Genomic DNA, 17955 nt, shown 5'->3' on the forward strand with positions numbered 1-17955 from the left:
GCAATTCTTATTGCACTTATTAATCACATAAGCAAGAGGCAGAACTCATATTACTGAACGCACTGTGTCTTGCACTCTGAATATGTGCCCTCAGCCCCTTTAACCTGTATTCAACATACAATGTGAAGTATTTGTTGTTACTTGTATTAGCTGTGGTGTTTGTAGTGGTGGTGATAAGATGTTTTCTTATCTGACTCATACCACAACCTCAATCCATCCTTAGCTTTGTTGTTTTAGTTAAGATAGTCTAAGTGATATAAGGCATGTAAGAATACAGTATAGTAGGGCATTTAGGTTAAAGATTGTTGTTGTCATGTTTTAAACTGCTCAAATGCAGCTGTACAGCTACCTAGCAGCCAAAATATGTGGTTTTGAAGAGTGGCTTCCATGTGTGAATGTGAAGTAGGGTGGTGCTGACAAAGAGCTCAGAACCTGCCTTGAATAAATAGAGGTTAAAAAACTAATGTTTCCCAGAGGGCACTGGGTGCTGTCGAGCTGTCAGTACACTGCAGACATTTGATATACACTAAAAGCCATTCCTTGTCTTCTGATAGGCTGCTGCCCTGCTGTGATGTCATGGGGGCTTGCTTATAAAACGGGTGACGGACTCAGCTGCTTCAAAAGGGCAAGTGTGGTTGAGGGCTGAAAGAGTGTGTTTATACATGAGTGTGTACTGGAAAGAGAGAGAGCGGGGCAGAGTGTGTGTATGCGTTTCACACACAAAACCAGATATACATAACTCAGCAGAAGAGGAACAGAGACCAAAAGCTGCTGACAAACACATTATAATGATACTTTGTATTTTGTATTTAAAAGCGTCTGGATTATCAAATCACTGGATTGTAAAGCAGAGGACGGAGCCTGGAGGTAAGAAAAATTAACTGCACCAAGTCTAGTTTACATACATATGCATGTCGCATGCACAGTGCTCTATGCTATGAGTGCAGGCATATAGTCATATATTACAGAAACATCTACTTGTGATGGCACCGTGGCTATATAAGTGTCTTCTGGTTCACATATCAGAATTAATAAAACCTTGAAAGGATTTTAGTGTTAAATTAAATGGTTAGGTTCTAGCTCAGTGCCACATGGGGAGTTACTTAACCATTTCATGTAGTTTTTTACACAGTAAAAGGCTCTGCTTTTCATTAATTTTAACAGTCTTATGGTAGATAAAAGTCCATGTTGATTTAAGTTATATGTGAGCTCTAAGGACAAATTTAAAGCTTTTCTATCATATGATCAGAGTCAATTTTGCAAATACATCCACTGCTTAATTTTAAAACTCTTAAGTCTGAAATATTTTAAAAGCATCCATTTCCTTCTCATTTCGTTATTCTAACAGCTGCCACATGAGTAATACCTCTCATCAAACCTAATGTATCAGAAAGAAGTATTTTTTCTGGTGTGAGGGTACTTTTTAGATTCAGTGAATCCAATCTAGCTTTCCTTTAACATATATGGTTTATTTTATCTGAACAGCAAAATGCTTTATGACACAGTAGTTATTCCAGAATTTGTGCTCTAATAACAACAAAGTTTGGTCTACTATCATCAGTGCATTCGACTGAGCACTGCAAAAGCTGTTACGTGTGCATGTGTATTTTTGTGTTTGCACGTGCACTTGCACCCGTGTGTTTGTGTGTGTACTATGGTGCACATTTTTGTGTTCAAGAACTCAGCATGATTACCGCTAAGCTATTTCTGCCTAAATATTAGGAAAATTATGTCTCAGTAAATCTTGTGTTTGACTATTGGCCTGAGAAAGCTGGTCAAGTATCTTGGTGTGTGTGTATGCATGGTTATGTGTGTGTGTGCAGCTCAGGGACATCCACAGAACTTTTGAGGGGCTGTTGCTCTAATCTGAAGAAAGCCCCCCTCCTCCAACTTGATTTTAGGTGTCACCAAACAGTATGTACATGAATGGTGTAAAACATGGTCATTTAACTAAGCACATATCAATTTTCAAACAATTGGCACACTGTGTCCATAGCTAATTTCCCCGTCCCCTAACAAATTTAGGACATGCCCTCTTGGAGTGATAGGTGGGTGCCCTCTAAGGTGGCTAGCCATGAAGTAGTTTTAGCAAGCAGGCTTCATACAGCCTGCTTCAGCTTCACCTTCACCTCTTTGCCCAGTTTTGGATCAGCCTGAGTCAAGGACTACCAAGATGGCAACGGCCAGAGCCGCCCATGGTGACCTTCACAATGTCTCTTTAGAGACCTTTGGGTGATGTCACAGAGAATACGTCAGTGTTTTATACAGTCTATGGTTTCAATATGGTACAATGGTCCTTCATTTAATTACTTGTTATTGACAGCAGAATTTATGTAGAGCAATGAAACAAGTGAAACCAAAAAAGTGAAAACCACATAATTGAAACTTCAAACGTAAACTCTTCGATCTCAGATGATTATGAGTTGATATTTTATACACCATGTAAAGTAGATTATGCAAATTTGACCACTGGAAATTTAACAAACCTCACGGTATTATCCAAGACCAAGTTTTGATTGTACTCATACCTCCATGAATGAGCCACCAAGGGATGTCTGGATTTCCATAATAAACATTCCTGTCTATGAAATTTCCAGAGACACGACAGTGCCAAGCAAAATGCTATCATTACTTTCAATCCAATTTCATCCATGGAGCGTTTTAACAAAGCTTTTTAACAAAGACACTTTTAAGACATACATACAGTTTAGAATCGTAAAGAATACCATTGTCCACACCATCTTTCTAAGCCCAATCTTACTGGTATGGCCCTACAGTAACTCTCTCCCACTCAGCCATTACCATGCTCATTACCTCATTGTCTGGTCTGGAGCCTGGTTGCGCCTCATGTTAAAGTGAATTATAAGAATCAGTATTAAGAATACCATTCTCCACAGCATTTCCATTTCTTGGGTACGGTATAAACACTATTTAAAGGACTTCATGAACACGATTAACAAAATTAATGTACAACCAAATCATCAACTTCATCACTCACTCAAAAAATGCACTAAGACAACTTAACATTTTGGTGTAGCCATTTGAATTTTCATAGACCTGATGTTGACAGCGGATTGACTCAATGCTTCCTGGTTAAGCCCAGGAATTAGACTATATCTAGTTTTGTGTGTAAGAAAATGTAGTAGAATACAAAATAATTACAAAATGTCATATATGATTTCATTTTCTGGCCTTACCATCCCATATTTCACTATTGCTGTAAGAAATATTATTAATATTTACTTTATCACCGTGCTCTTCACTGTTCTCAGAACTAGAGCTTGTGCACGTCCTTGGTGTAGCTGTTTAAATAGCTCAGGCAGGGAAAGAGCAGATTAAGCAGAGTGTCTTACACAAACTTGACTATGTGTTAGTGCAGGTAACCGCCTACATTATTGATCTTCCCATTAGGTGCATTAAACAGTCACAAGGATTCTAGGATCAGACCGTTAGGAGGGCTCAGCCCCTAATAACAATGTGACCTGCTTGCAGTGCCTTGCAAAGGTCATTAACCCCCCTGCACACACAGTATTTATGATGTATATGCAATCAATGTGGGCAAAACAGTAGCTGACTTGGCATTTTAACCATGCGATCTTGACCACCTGTCCTCTTTCTCAACTGGTTCTTGGAGTCATCCTTTCGACATCGGTGTGGTGTCAACCAAAAGGCAAACATAACAACCAAACAGAATATTTTTAATGCAATAAGAAGAAAGAAGGGGGAGAATCTATAGTGCTACAGTGCTCCCACTATAATCCTCCCTCCTTCAAAACAGTTATTGGCTTCAACTGCCGGTTTAAGAATAGGTAGACCTCAGAATGAGGTGCAAGCAAACAATATTTATTAAATAAGTAGTTTCTATAGAATCTTAAGATAAGTGAATATTAACATTAACACAAATAGGACATTGTAGAAAATGTAACAAGTAGAAAAGCTTTATGTCTCAAAATAGTAAAACTAAGCTAAACACACTAATGCTGTGTGAATAGCTTTTGCCCCATAACGCTTACTTCTCATATCATGAAATGTTTTGAAAGGGTTATCCTAGGTCACTTGTCTAAACATGTTTCGACTTTTCAAGATCCTTTACAATTTGCATATAGGAGGGGTGTAGGAGGAGTGTAGGAGTTGACGATGTCTTAATTTTTATGCTGCATAAAATTTATAGTCACCTTGAATCAACGGCCAGTTCAGTCAGGATTAAGTTTTTTGATTTTTCTAGTGCTTTTAACACTATTCAAACACACATTTTAGCCCCAAAATGTATTAATTTTAAACTACACAACACCACTATTGTTTGGATTTTAGATTACCTCTTGTTACGTCCCCAGTTTGTCAGATTTGATAAAAAAAATATCTGACACTATTTTAACTAAAACAGGAGCACCACAGGGCACAGTTTTCCCCCTTTTTTATTCACACTCTACACTGCTGACTGCAGGCATGGTCAGGCATCTTGCCACATTCAGAAATTTTCGGATGACACTGCCCTTGTTGGTCTTCTTAATCGTGGTGATGACCAGGCCTATAAAAATTAAATTGCCTCCATTGTGAATTTGTGTGAGTCAACCTTTTTACACCTGAATGTTGGGAAAACTAAAGAGCTGATTATTGACTTTAGGAGGAAGAAGGAGGAGGTTCTTCGTGTGATCATCAAAAATCAGCAAATCAAATTTGTCTCGTCATATAAATATCTCGGTGTTTGCCTGGACAGCAAATTAAACTGGGGAAAAAAAACACAGACATTGTTTTTAAGAAGGCCCAGTCAAGGCTATTTTTCCTAAGGAAATTAAGATCCTTCAATGTGAGCAGAAATCTGCTTTATACCTTTTATCAAGGAACTATTGCCAGTGTTCTTTTTTATTCTGTGCTTTGCTGGGGAGTCAGCATTATTGTAGAGGATAAAAATAGGATCAATAAGTTGATTAAAAAGGCTGGCTCTGTGATCGGCCTTCTCCCTGAGTCACTCGAGGTCACTTTAGAAAAGAGAAGAAGTGCCAAACTGAAGAATATCATGGATCTTGTGGACCATCAACTCCACAGTGTCCTTAAGACACTTTAGTGGCCAACTTAAGATGCCTCGGTGTTCTACTAAACGGCTTAGAAGGTATTTTATCCCAACAGCAATTTGATTTTTTAATGAATACGTCTGATTTTTGTTTTCAAGCCCTTCAGCTGGTCACATTTTTAAAAACCTGTCAGCTCTAATCAGGGTTCTAAAAGCTTTAAATAGGTGCATTATTTTTTTTGGTTTTGTTTGTACATGCTGATTGTCCTTTCTGTTTATACTATATGTTGTGTGATGTAAGCTAGTGGGAATTGAGTTTCCCCATTGGGGATTAATAAAGTTTTTCTATTCTATTCTATTCTATTCTATTCTAATGGCCATACAATGTACACATAAAGCTATAGGATTTCATGGTTCCAGAAGTAGACTGGACGCTACAGGCAGGTTTCAGGAATTTATTCACAAAACAGAAACGTAGAGCAGGTTGAGGCTGACGGGGCTGAGGCTATAGGCTATATATATAACTGCCAAACTGGCAGATGGGCAGGAAAATCCGATCCAGCAGTTCTCCTCAAGAGTGATTTCCAATCCCGTGTTGGTCTGGTTGGAGTACCTGGACACAGAGAACACAGGTCAGAAACAGGCAGACAAAACGGGCAGACAAACCCAGATTCTTTGGGTAGGTTCCAGTGAGCTGGCTGTAAAGACATAGGAAACAAGTACAACTTAATGATCTGGCGGGGACAGGATGTGTGACTTAAATAAACTAAAAAAAAAATAAAAATAAGGCTGGAACCCAAGGGAGCGTGGATCAGGTGAGGCAAATTGGATGAGATGCAGTCAGTGTGCGCAGTCAGCTCCCACGGCAACAGTCACGCCCCAAGTTCCCTGCAGTCCAGGAGATGGGGAAAGAGAAACCAAAACACAACAGCCACACCACATACATACAAAAGCGAAAAACAGCAATAAAAAGCACTTTCACAAATGCATCCTGTGTCACAACTAAGTTGCAGGGGAACATCTTACAAACATGAGTAAAAGATTAAATCATTCCATTTGTTATATACAGTCTAGTACTGAATTGTGCATATCATCTGTCAGTGGCAAACCGTGCTGTGCTTCATAATTCATGAAACACCCTTCTAAGCATCAGTAATGAAAGATTGATTTTTAAAATAAGTCTGCAGTTAACTTTCCAGCCGATCCATAATTTGTCCCACACTCTGGCACGTCTTTATTCTCTAAAAGTGTTGCGGTGGAGACATTTTAGCAATGATGACAAATTTTCACACAAACTCGCTGTTGTGGACCGCAGACATTGTGAGTGACAGCATAACACAGATAATTAACATGTGCTTTATGACTACAGTGATGCAATGACACTGCAAGGTTTTATTTACCCAGGGCAGCAATTACCTCCACTTGATTGTCATAAAAAAAGAATCTTGTCATGGTCCACCCTGGCATCTTGAAATGTATCCCAGTATTCAACACTTTGCTCCCATTGACCATGGGATAACTGGGTAAACACTTGTGAATCAATGCGCCTCTTCACAGCTGGCATTAACATATGTTGTGAGTATTTGGATTGTGTTGGAATAACACCAACATACATATTAATCCAAGTGCACATGCACACAGAAGATCCAGTTAACCAAACAACCTCTGCAAGTAGTGAGAGGTGCATTAAAAACATAAACCATACATGCTGTTCCTTTTTAACTCTATGTAAAAAACAAAAACAAATAAACACCACAACATATGAAGCAAACAGGTAGAGTGTAGCTCAGACAATAAGTAGCTACTATAGGACCACTTATCATCCTAAAACTTTGCTTACTTCACAGTACTCGCAGTAAAATTCTTGTTGGAAAGGTTATGTTAGTAAACAATGATCTCTGCCTGCTGTCAGTTGGGTCCTTCATGCAAAGCTAACCCTAACCTTTAAATGTATTTTACCTAATATCTTATTTTCTATGACTATAAGATAATAAATTAGGTATTAAGTAAATAAATAAGTGAGTAATAAAAAATGCACATGATATAAAAAGTTACATTTATGGAGCAACACTTGCCGTACGCTTGCAGGTCAGATCATAGAAGCCAAATGTAAACTCTATCATCAACATCATTGCAAGACTCAGGACACAATACTGATATCACATGTATGTCAATGGGGGAGAAAGACTCAATGGCATGCAGACCAACCGAGACAGAGGAGACATCTAACTTGCTCTGTGAAAGAGCACACGTTTTCACCTTGCTTTATTCATTTAAATAATGCTCCAGTTCCAGTAGATGCAGTTCAACATGTTCGGCATTAAGACACCCCTACTACTAGAAAGGTATTCTGTCTGACCACATCTAAAAGTTGTAGCTCATCCTGACACTGAGGGAGTAAAGAAAGACTAAAGAAGCCTGAACTGGACCTTACACTTGAGCTATCTAGATCTCTTCATCCATTATGAATGAATCTGTGTTGTTCTGCTTGTTGTGATTATAGATCATGGAACCTGTGAGTCTGGTCTCAGCACTGGCTAACCAGACAGGGCACAACAACTCTACCCTGGACTCTGATTGGTCAACGAGATCTTCGGAGTACAGTGATGCAGAGCTTGTGCTGCTGGGTGTTGCAATGGCTATTCTGGTTCTGGCCATAGTTTTTGGTAAGTTACGCATCATTTCACCATTTAAATTAGTTGATGGTTTGTTGTATTTATTGATTGGATGCCTCTTATTTTAATGTATCTTTTCCACTATCTAGGTAACGTGCTGGTGATTACAGCCATCCTGCGGTTCCCGCGGCTCCAGACAGTCACCAACCTCTTCATTGCCTCACTGGCTATTGCTGACCTTATCATGGGTTTGGTTGTGGTCCCCTTTGGTTCCAGCTACATCATGCTGGGAGCCTGGCAGTTTGGAAACTTCATGTGTGAATTCTGGACAGCAACTGACGTGCTGTGTGTGACGGCTAGTATCGAAACCCTGTGTGTGATTGCTCTGGACCGCTACCTTGCCATCACCTCTCCGCTCCGCTACCCAACACTACTCACCAGGTATTGCCAAGACATATCAGTCTGGCTTTTTTGGGGGGTTGAAGTAGAATAATTATTAAAGTTAAGAAAAATTCAATCAGAATAGATTTTTACTAAATATGTAGTAGCACAAAATCAAATAAGTTTTCACAGTTTTAGTCCTGGGTTGCTAAATGAATTCAACCTTTAATGACTCTTGTAGGAATACCGCTGCTGGACCATGTTGCATGTTGTACATCTAGCCACACCTCAACCAGTCATGTCACACAGGTGTTTTCCATCAATTGTCAAAGGCAAAACCTTTTGTGACATCACTTTTTGGGATGTGGCCATAATCCATACAGCAGTGCAACAGTTACTTTCCGCCCTATTTATCAGCCTGATAATATCTTTCCTCCTTCAGATTTGGTCCCCTAAAATATTGGTCCCAAATTAGGATCAACTTATTTTTATCTGCATTTTGGAAAGGACCTGTTCCAGTAGACTCTATTAAATCTATCAAAATCTGTCTTGGGGAGTACTACTGCAAAAGCTGTATAAAAAGGATTTTGTAGCTCAGTGGGAGAATCGCAAAATCTGATAAATTGCCTTGAATGATGTCACTTGAGTCAGCATTTGTCGGAGCTGAGGACTACATATTTGAAAAGAAAAAAATCTGAGGGTGGACATAGAAAGACGTGAGCTTACCAGACCTCTGTAGCTCATTCCTCATCTCTGCACGAGGCTAGTAGCTTGAGGCTAAATTATTCACTACTAACATAGCACCTGAACTTCCAACTGAACCATTATTGAATGCATATCTCTCACCTGTCTGTGTTTTATATTATATATATATATATTGTTTACAATATTCTTCACCTGTCTGCGCTCTCCTGTCTCCCTCTGCTGACCAGAGGCCGGGCCTTTGCGGTGGTCCTCGGGGTTTGGGCAGTGGCCTCCCTCATCTCCTTCCTGCCCATCCATCTGAAATTGTGGGTGTCAGATAATGCGGAGACTCTTCGGTGCTTGGCCGACGAATACTGCTGTGATTTCAACACCAACGCAGCGTACGCTGTGTCTTCCTCAATTGTCTCATTCTACTTGCCACTGGTGGTGATGATTTTCCTGTACACCCGCGTCTTCCAGGAGGCTCAGAAACAGCTGGAGAAGATCAGAGGGAGGGAGAGACACTTCTATAACTTGCATTACACTGCACAGCTGACTGATCCCGATGATGCAATGAACAAACACAGGGCAGGAACTGAGGCAGGGGAGGACAGACTAAACATGCAGAAAACAGGAAGAATAGACACTGGTAAGGAGGAAAGGTTAGGAGAGAGCAAAGCAAGGACAGAAAAAGGAGAAGGAAAATACTCTGCCACAAAGCGTCTTAAGTTCTGTCTTAAGGAGCACAAGGCTGTGAAAACTCTGGGGATTATCATGGGAACCTTCACATTGTGTTGGCTTCCCTTCTTCATCCTCAACATCCTCATGACCTTCCTCAACTTGGGCAACATTAAGCTGCTCTTCAGACTCCTCAACTGGCTAGGGTACTCCAACTCAGCCTTCAACCCACTCATCTACTGCCGCAGCCCCGACTTCAGGCATGCCTTTCAGGAGATACTCTGTTTGAGGGGCAAAGGGGGGCGCTGCAGAGGTAGGAGAGGATTGGGATGGTGCAGGGAGAGAGATTGTTACTCCAAGCCTCCAGGTAGGACGAATGGGAACTCAGACCTGCATGCTGTTAGGGGGCTGGACGTTCAGCAGAGGTCAGGGTGGAAGGGCAGTTTGGCAATTCGAGACAACTCACTAACTCCTTCAAAGTCTTGCTGTGAGCAGGTTTTAGAAGTAGCTCCTGGTTCCCCAACAAACTGGCAGGCTAACAGTTCTGCTAATGAGAGCTGCAAGGACAGTATGGCTTCTATTGCTTGACCAATTAGGATATTAGACTTCACATTCTGTGTGCATAGCTGTGCAGTAAACAGCAGTTTGATGAAGCTCAAAACATTTGTTTTTTGTGGAGATTGACTCCAGGCTGTAGCTTATAGTGTCGTTAACTAATATTCCATTAGGTGTGTTTTGGTCAATGTTACTGAGGTTTTACTTGTGATCACCTCTATGCTGCTGCAGCTTTCCTAATAACAATGTAAATCACAAAGGCAGCTACATAAGTAAACCATGTTCAGCAGTGAGCTTTGAAAGAGGGCCGACTTAAACCTCTAATTGAAATTTTAAGGCATCATAATGTCACTTTTTGAGAAATGAGGAATGAGGCGGATTTACAACAACACAATGCAAAAGTCGCTGCCTCAAAAATAATGATAATCAAACAACAGACACAGAAAAACCGCTTTAATAAAATGAAACCAAACATTATGATCTTCACCAAACTGGTCCTTACAACAGAGCTCAGGTCATTGGAAGATGTTTCTGTTATTCTGTCCACCCCGCTGATTATACCAACTGGATAACAGAAAGGTGATGTTATAATGTACTGCATATGATGCTACTGAGATACATGACAAAAAGAAGTTAATCATTAAAGGACATTACTGCTATTACATGTGTCACAGTAAGTAAGTGGAACGGTTTTAATGACTGCTTGATAATAAAATATTGTACATGGTCATGCATACCAAAATGATCCTTTTATTAAAAGCAGTCAAAAAGTTGCTGTTGATTAGAAGTGTAGAAAAATGAGCCATTGGCCAGAAGGTTGCTGGTTCAAATTCCTGAAAATTATGCACCTCGTCTCCTCACAACTACAGTTAAAGTGCCATTACTCAAAGATGTCACAGCGCAAAGTGCTTCACATCTACTGGACTGGAGGTGCTGTGAATGTGTAGCTGTTCAAAAATACTATTTTACAATTAGAAAAGTATGTATTATAACTCCTTGTGTATTCAGATCAGTTTTCATGACTGAAATTCACATGAGAAAATTTCCTGCATTTTCTTAAAGCCTCTGAAAACTAGTTTTTCAAGTATTTCTCTACAATATAAAGTATTCATGACCTAATAAGCAACAGTCAAAGGACTGTGTGGGTGTGCTTTGATCATACTTGATTGACAGTGATGGTAAAAGCCCGTCAAATGTCATCAGATTCATAATCATATGTTGATCCATTCTCAATGGTGCATGGAAGTATGTGGCATCACCTTTTTCTAACTAAGCCCCGCCCACTTCAAAACCAATAAGAAGAGCAGAGAAAATATTCACAAATTCAGAGACTGTCCTCCCCCAAAATACAGCTGTATAAGGTGTCTATGCAAGCAGCTAATTACGACCCATATTTACGGTTTACCAGACGTTTCACAACGTTAACCACATGTTTATTATTGTTACAAAGACGCAGTACACCTGTGACTGGTTTTCTCCACATATGTCATTTTTAGAGTGACTGGCAAACAACCTGTTCCGTCGTTTAGGTATGAGGACGTGTTGGAAATCTATCTTGTGAAATAACCAATGAACTGTTCTATCTTTGGCAGAAGTGTTCTTGCAGGATCCCATCCTTCATAGTAAGAAGTTTTCAGATCCTTTAAGATGAATTTTAAAGAACAACTAGATATAATCTTGCAATACTTCATCAATACAACAACTTCCTATGGCCAAGCTGCCACATTATTGAATATTTTTATATATATCAGGTATTTTCTACTTAAACCCTCAAGGCAGGAAGCATAAGTAGCCAACCTTGTCTGCCAATGCAAGCATCCAGAACCTCCATGAAGCAGCAGAGATTAAACTTTTTGTTTGCCCTATGGCTAAAAGTCTTATTTGAAACAAAGGGTCTCATTTGAGGCTTACTTTCAAAAACCTCCTCAGATTATCAACAGCCCACTTGTTTTTCATTCCTTCCTGATAAACCTCATAGCTGGTCCAAAATCATTTACTGACATATATTTGTGCATCAGATAAACATCTAAGACCCAAACTTGTGACTATCATTACTCCTTGCTTTCTTTCATCACATATGCGCTGGAACTATTTTCCCTCGCTCTCTCTCCTCCACATCAACATCTAGCCACTCTTTCCTTCCATCCTGTCGGCTTTAGCTCTGTTATACAAAGAACATTGTCAGACAGAGCTGGGGAGATAATTTTCATGCAGTGGGACTGTTTCCATAACAGTGTCTGTTACACTCACTGTAAAAACACAGCAGTCATATTAGACATATTTCATGTACTTTTTACATCAAACTTGGTTGAAGCGAAACTGTGTTTGGATTAGTTTTATTATTTATTATTTATCATTATTTTCCAAATTCAAAGTGATGATGATAAAGTAGCCCACACTCAGTATATCTATAAATACTCCAAGTGGACAAATTAAAATCTGAAAATGATCTCCCCAGCCCTGCAATTTATATGTTGTGTTAAAATTACAACTGAACAAGGTATTGAGGGTCAATAATTGGCAATGGTATTGTAAATGTGTGTGTGTGTGTGTGTGTGTGTGTATGTATGTATGTATCGATCTGTATGTTTGTTCTGTGTACTTGTGATGTGATTAGTGCTGTTTGTGTATTTTAAAGCTTGAAACATGCCATTTGATATTTTTACTGTAATGTGTAATATGTATGGATGAGACTTGTATGAGCTAACAGTTGAAAAATACTGTACTAAAATACTTTTGTGTATTTTTTTTTTTTTTCAAATTCAATAATTTATCTGGTTTTGCCAGAAAAGAACAATGCTAGGAGTTGTTTTGTATCATGTCAGTTAATATATGTGGACATTTGATCACAGAGTTTAAGCAGCACTGAGACATGAGTCTACATTCAAAAAAAGTGATTTGTTATTTTACAAGATAAATCTGAAACTGAAACAAAATGTTAGTTTTCAGAAGTTCAGCTTTTCACCAGAGGAATGCATTCTATTTTCTACCTCCATCAGAGTCACATGAATGTCATCTCATCTCTGTACATATTTTTGCCGTGTTTTTGTGAGTGAAAGAATTACATTTGACTTGGTGATGTGCTTATCAATAGAATTATACTACTTCTTAAGTTACTAGTAAATCCAAGTGTTCATTGTCGCTTGGCACGTTAGTGCTACTTGGTGTTGTAATGAGCCAAAGTCTGTCGACTGTTGTTGGCCAACTGTTGTTGGCATTTTCACAAGGCCAAATGTGAGCACTTGTTTCTCTGAGAAACTATCTCTCAACAGAGGAGGAGGTCTGCGACAACAGTTATTCCCAACCCTGTCCCTGTCCTTTCATTCCTTCCTAGGAGATTGAACTAACTCACATTTTGGGCTCATGTGTCAGTGACAATGCCAAATACAGACTTGGCTTTTGGTGACTCCAGCGAGCATAACAACTGTCGTTACAACAGCTAAGAGCAGTAACGAACCAAGTTGTATGTGTAGGTACCAAACCTGTGCTGCCTGCCGGATCTCTACCTGCACATGTGCAAAAGTGGTGGTCTGTCAAAGAAGGTTACCACAAATGTGCCGGTTCATAATTACTCGTGGGTTGTTGTCTGTTCTAATCTCAGGGCGTCAAATACTGACGCTTTCAGAAAGGCATTATTTGATGCAAAAGGTACCCTTCAGCGTCCGTATGAGATGCCCCTTGGCGTGTCTGTATCAGACGCCCTGTCTAGGCTGGAAGCGCTAGTAGCTAGCTAGGTAGCTAGCTATGTTAGTATAAAAGGTGTTGACAGCTTTCCAAAACCCCTTACTCTTACCCTAACCATCACAGGGGTGTGTGCCTAAACGGATCCGGCAGGCAGTACGGATTTGGCACTGACAGTATCCACCACCTTGTGGGGTCGTTCCCCACAGATGTTAAAAACCTGGGATTCCCTGCCAGTCAGCCAGAAATGAAGAAGCCTCTTGGATATTTGCCACAAAATGCTCTTAGTCAACAAATAACATGAGATGGGGAAATGTGAATCTCCACGCACTGCAACTTTAACCTTTTTAACTAAACCCGTGGGACTGAGACTGTTTGTGTTTATTTAGTTATCCAAGTTATTCATGAAGACTCGACTTGTCTGTTTGTATTAAAGTTAAAGTGTGCGTGTGAGTGCGAGGCATGACATACAGCGACAGGTGCAGGCTGTCACAGCAGCTATGGTATCAGCTGCCACAGAGGAAATACAATCAGCTATACTGCCTCAATACACACATACAGCTTTACAGTTTGACATGAAAACTCACTGTGTGTGTGTGTGTGTGTGTGTGTGTGTTTGTGTGTGTGAATGTGACCTGTTTCCATGGAACACTTTAGGTATGATAAGGTAAATGTACACTATGATGCAAGCCTTTTTGTTGTGTGTCCTGTATGTTAGCTGTATCTGTTACTGTCGTGGTTACTGTCTGTTTTTTCATGTGTGTTTGTTTTTAGTATTAAAACATGCAATCTGATGGTACTCTGAAGGTTTACAAGTGCTGTTGATTTGGACTTTTGTTAACTTTGCTAAAACCTAGCAGTTTTACTGACCTCTATTGGTGAAAATACTGTTGCACATGTAACCACACCTAATAGCGTACCTAATACATGCCGAAGAAACTTCTACATCACTGCAACAAGATCAACCACTGGATGTCCATGAAAACAACATTTTCATAAAATAGTCTTGCTCTTTAAATTTGTTTTAAATGTTTTATTTAACACCTAAAAATGCCCAGCTCAAGTCACATTGCTCTAACCTCGACTTTAGAGAGGTTTATGTGAGAAAAAAATAGTTTACATGAAATGATTACATGAAATAGTTCATTCCTATTACTTCAGTAATCGTTTAATTTGAGGAAATGTTTCCTCTGAAAACAGATTAAATACAATAATGAGAACCTTTTACTGAATCTCATTGGTAATGTTCTAATGTTTGTTTGACTTACAGGCTTGATGAAGTCAGATCTTAACACACGGATATTAATAGCAGTTAACACCTTTTCTACTGTTTCTCTTCACACATCTCTTCTCTGTGTGTATCTCTGTATCCCTGAACCTTTAGCTTAATTTAACCTCACTGTTTTATGCACATTTTTGCATTATGAAACCAAATGGATAGAGGCATGCTTTACAAGTTTCACATCCTCTCACCTTCCTTTTCCACACGCGAGTGTCTGCCCTCACTTCCCTGTCAAACATTTGTCAGGGTGTGTCTTTGTTTTATCCTGTTACAAGGTGTTAAATAGCATTATAGAGCTGACAACAGACAATCACATATATGCTGTGTAATCCCTCACCCACAAAGACTCAAGCATTTACATGGACGATTACAGACACGCTCACACCCCTGTTGACAAGCAGATGAAGTTTAATCCATGTAGATCAAAACAGACACCCTCTGAGCTGTAACCCAGGCCTGTTTGTAGTACACAGGGCTGGAGGTATGCCCTCTAGATAAACACACACACATACTTTCTTTGTCTCTCTATCTCTTGAATATATATTGTATATGTACCTGTAACAAGGCATAGCCTTGCAGTTATACAGTATATCCGCAAATGCATGCATATGCAAAAGTGCATGCATGCACAAATGCTCACTCATGTAACATGTGTATACACACATGGAATCATACATTGCCATACCCACACACATGTACAAACTGGCTTTGCAGACTATGCAGGATATACATACACAGATACACAATGTCCTGAATGTGTGTGTCTTACAGAGAGAGAGATCTGCCAAGTGTATCTTATGATCACAGAGAGTTTATAGACGGTGAGTGTGTGTGACTGCCTGAACTGAAGTCGACCCAACATCTCCTGCCAAAAAGGGAGAAAGACAGAGAGAACAAACAGACATTCTTTCTGTGTGTTTGTCCGTCTGTCACGGACAAACACACCACATTTCTCAGAAAGTAGTGTGAAACTGTAATGTGCAGGGTATGATGTGGGGCTGCGCAACGCCTAACCACACAGATCCTTCCTCTCAAATGTCGACAATCTGCGCAGGATCTCCAGTGGCAACACATGCATATATATTAATTATTCTTCAGTTGGACAGTCAGTTTAACCTTTACACACTGGAGTTGCATATATATATATTTATATACGGGAGCAGACAAGCCAAAGCAAATGTGAAGTTTGAGCTCATGTGATGATCAAACACAGCACTTGAGCTTTGGTTTGACACTAAATATAGAAAGGTATGAACATTTCTAAGGCGGCTTTCCTCCTATTTCCTCCTTTTAAAACGTGTATGCATGGGTGTGTATGGTATGCATCTGTTTGTGTGTGTGTGTTTGTGTGTGTGTGTGTGTGTGTGTATGTACGCATTGCCCGGGTGGCTGCTCTTCTACAGTGGACTGCTGTTTGAACAGAGACATTACATAATGTTTGTCTATCCTTGGGTACTCGGGTGGAGGCATCTTAGAGTCACTCGACACAAGTGTCCTCCGTGAACTGAGGCAAAAAATGACAGAGACTGAGGTAAGAAGAGTTAAAGGGAGACACAAGGTTTTGACCTCAGAATAAATTAAGGGAAATATAATGCATAAACTATTTCTACAGAGCAAAGAATTGAAACAGGACACACAGACTAGGTCTCAGTTGTGAAGCGGAGTTCCTGTGGCTCAGGTCCTACAGTATCTGTTTGGCAAGACCTGAAGTTGCTTAACGTCCTCTCAGATCCTTTCTCCAAATATGTTTACAATAGGCTATATTTAATTTTGTCATCCTAACTGTCTATACTGTCATTTTAAGCACTGCCGTCAGTCAGTGCTGAAAGGAAAAACTAGTTTCCACAAACTTATACCGCTGTTGCACGCGTTGTGTTTTGACTGACAACTCAAAGTTTTCACATCTAGCAACAGCCTCACATTATAACTTGCATTATTCCTCCTTTTGCCAGTAAAAAACAGGCATTACAACCAAATCACAACACACATTAGTTATGGGAACAAACACAACTCTGTGTCCAACCGCAACATGACTCAACACTACACTGATCAGTTCTGGTAGCTTTGGTCTATAAATAAGGACTCTATCTTGCTCACACGTCATTCTGCAGTGACACTGGCCAAGCTACTGACTGTAAATGAGACCCTTGATCTGGGTTTGGATCACAGCCCTGATAACTCGTTGGAGGGGGTTTTGTGTAAGTTTCCCCCTAAAAAGATTTTATATACATTGGTGATACTAATAATTACTAATAATAAGATTTTGTGAAAACTTAAGAAAAAAAAACATACATTTGCAGCCTAAAATGGTGGGTACTTTTATTTTACACTTTAGGTTTTGTACAGATTTAACAAGATATAACATGTTGATAAATGGTCTTTAGAGGTGCTGGTAGGTAGATTTTTTACCTTTTAAGTGACCCAGACTAGCTGTCTCCACCTGCAGTCTCCTGGGCCTCGCTGTAACTTCTCATCTAACCCTTAGCTAGAAAGTGAGTTTAAGTGCAGAACCATTCTAAGACAGTCATGATAGATGGTAAACATGGAGAACATTGGAGGTGAAGCATGTTAAGTGACACTTATGCTGGGCTGCGCAATATATTACTCAGTATATGTTGTCTCTGCAGCAGCTTTGGTGCTCATGCAGGTTGTGCGAGAGCGAGATGTGGAGCACTCCAGCTGTCATACACTGACCAAACACAGACAAAGCCAGCAAATGCTCAAAGCTGTTCCAAAGTTGAGATGAAACTCCAAGAAGTCCTCATACTACACAAAACTCTAACATCAACCATCAAACTAAGAGGAGCCGACTCAACCTGTGGATGGTATTTGAGGCATTGGTGGTATTCTGGGAGTTGAAAATCAAACAGGCCTTGGCTCAGGGTGCAGAGCTTCCTTTACCTTCTGTACCGTCTGTATAGATTTACTTGACAGATCCATATGTTACTGAGGTGAACAGGCGACCACAGTGAGATTTACCAGGTTAGTGAGGAGAATTTTTATGTGACATTATTTTAATTATGTATATAACTTTACATTTTATATTTCTTGCACAGGTGTTTGTAAAT

The 17955-nt window shown here is 39.8% G+C and overlaps 1 protein-coding gene across 1 annotated transcript; it reads left to right on the top strand.

Moving 5' to 3' along the window:
• The first annotated feature begins 674 nt into the window (after nt 1-674).
• Nucleotides 675-10583, top strand: LOC123963567 (beta-2 adrenergic receptor-like). Its single transcript, XM_046040495.1, has 4 exons — nt 675-867; nt 7515-7677; nt 7776-8067; nt 8940-10583. The coding sequence occupies exons 2-4, from the start codon at nt 7518-7520 to the stop codon at nt 9955-9957; spliced, it is 1470 nt and encodes a 489-aa protein (XP_045896451.1). The 5' UTR covers nt 675-867; nt 7515-7517; the 3' UTR covers nt 9958-10583.
• The last annotated feature ends 7372 nt before the right edge of the window (nt 10584-17955 follow it).

This window comes from Micropterus dolomieu, linkage group LG23 (assembly GCF_021292245.1).
Source record: "Micropterus dolomieu isolate WLL.071019.BEF.003 ecotype Adirondacks linkage group LG23, ASM2129224v1, whole genome shotgun sequence".
NCBI lineage: Eukaryota > Metazoa > Chordata > Actinopteri > Centrarchiformes > Centrarchidae > Micropterus > Micropterus dolomieu.

What these genes read in the sequence shown, in the direction of transcription:
- LOC123963567 (XM_046040495.1), top strand. Translation starts at nt 7,518, where the DNA reads ATGGAACCTGTGAGTCTGGTCTCAGCACTGGCTAACCAGACAGGGCAC. An exon ending in GGTTCTGGCCATAGTTTTTG is followed by an intron (nt 7,678 to 7,775) that starts GTAAGTTACGCA and finishes TCCACTATCTAG; the next exon opens with GTAACGTGCTGGTGATTACA. An exon ending in TACCCAACACTACTCACCAG is followed by an intron (nt 8,068 to 8,939) that starts GTATTGCCAAGA and finishes TCTGCTGACCAG; the next exon opens with AGGCCGGGCCTTTGCGGTGG.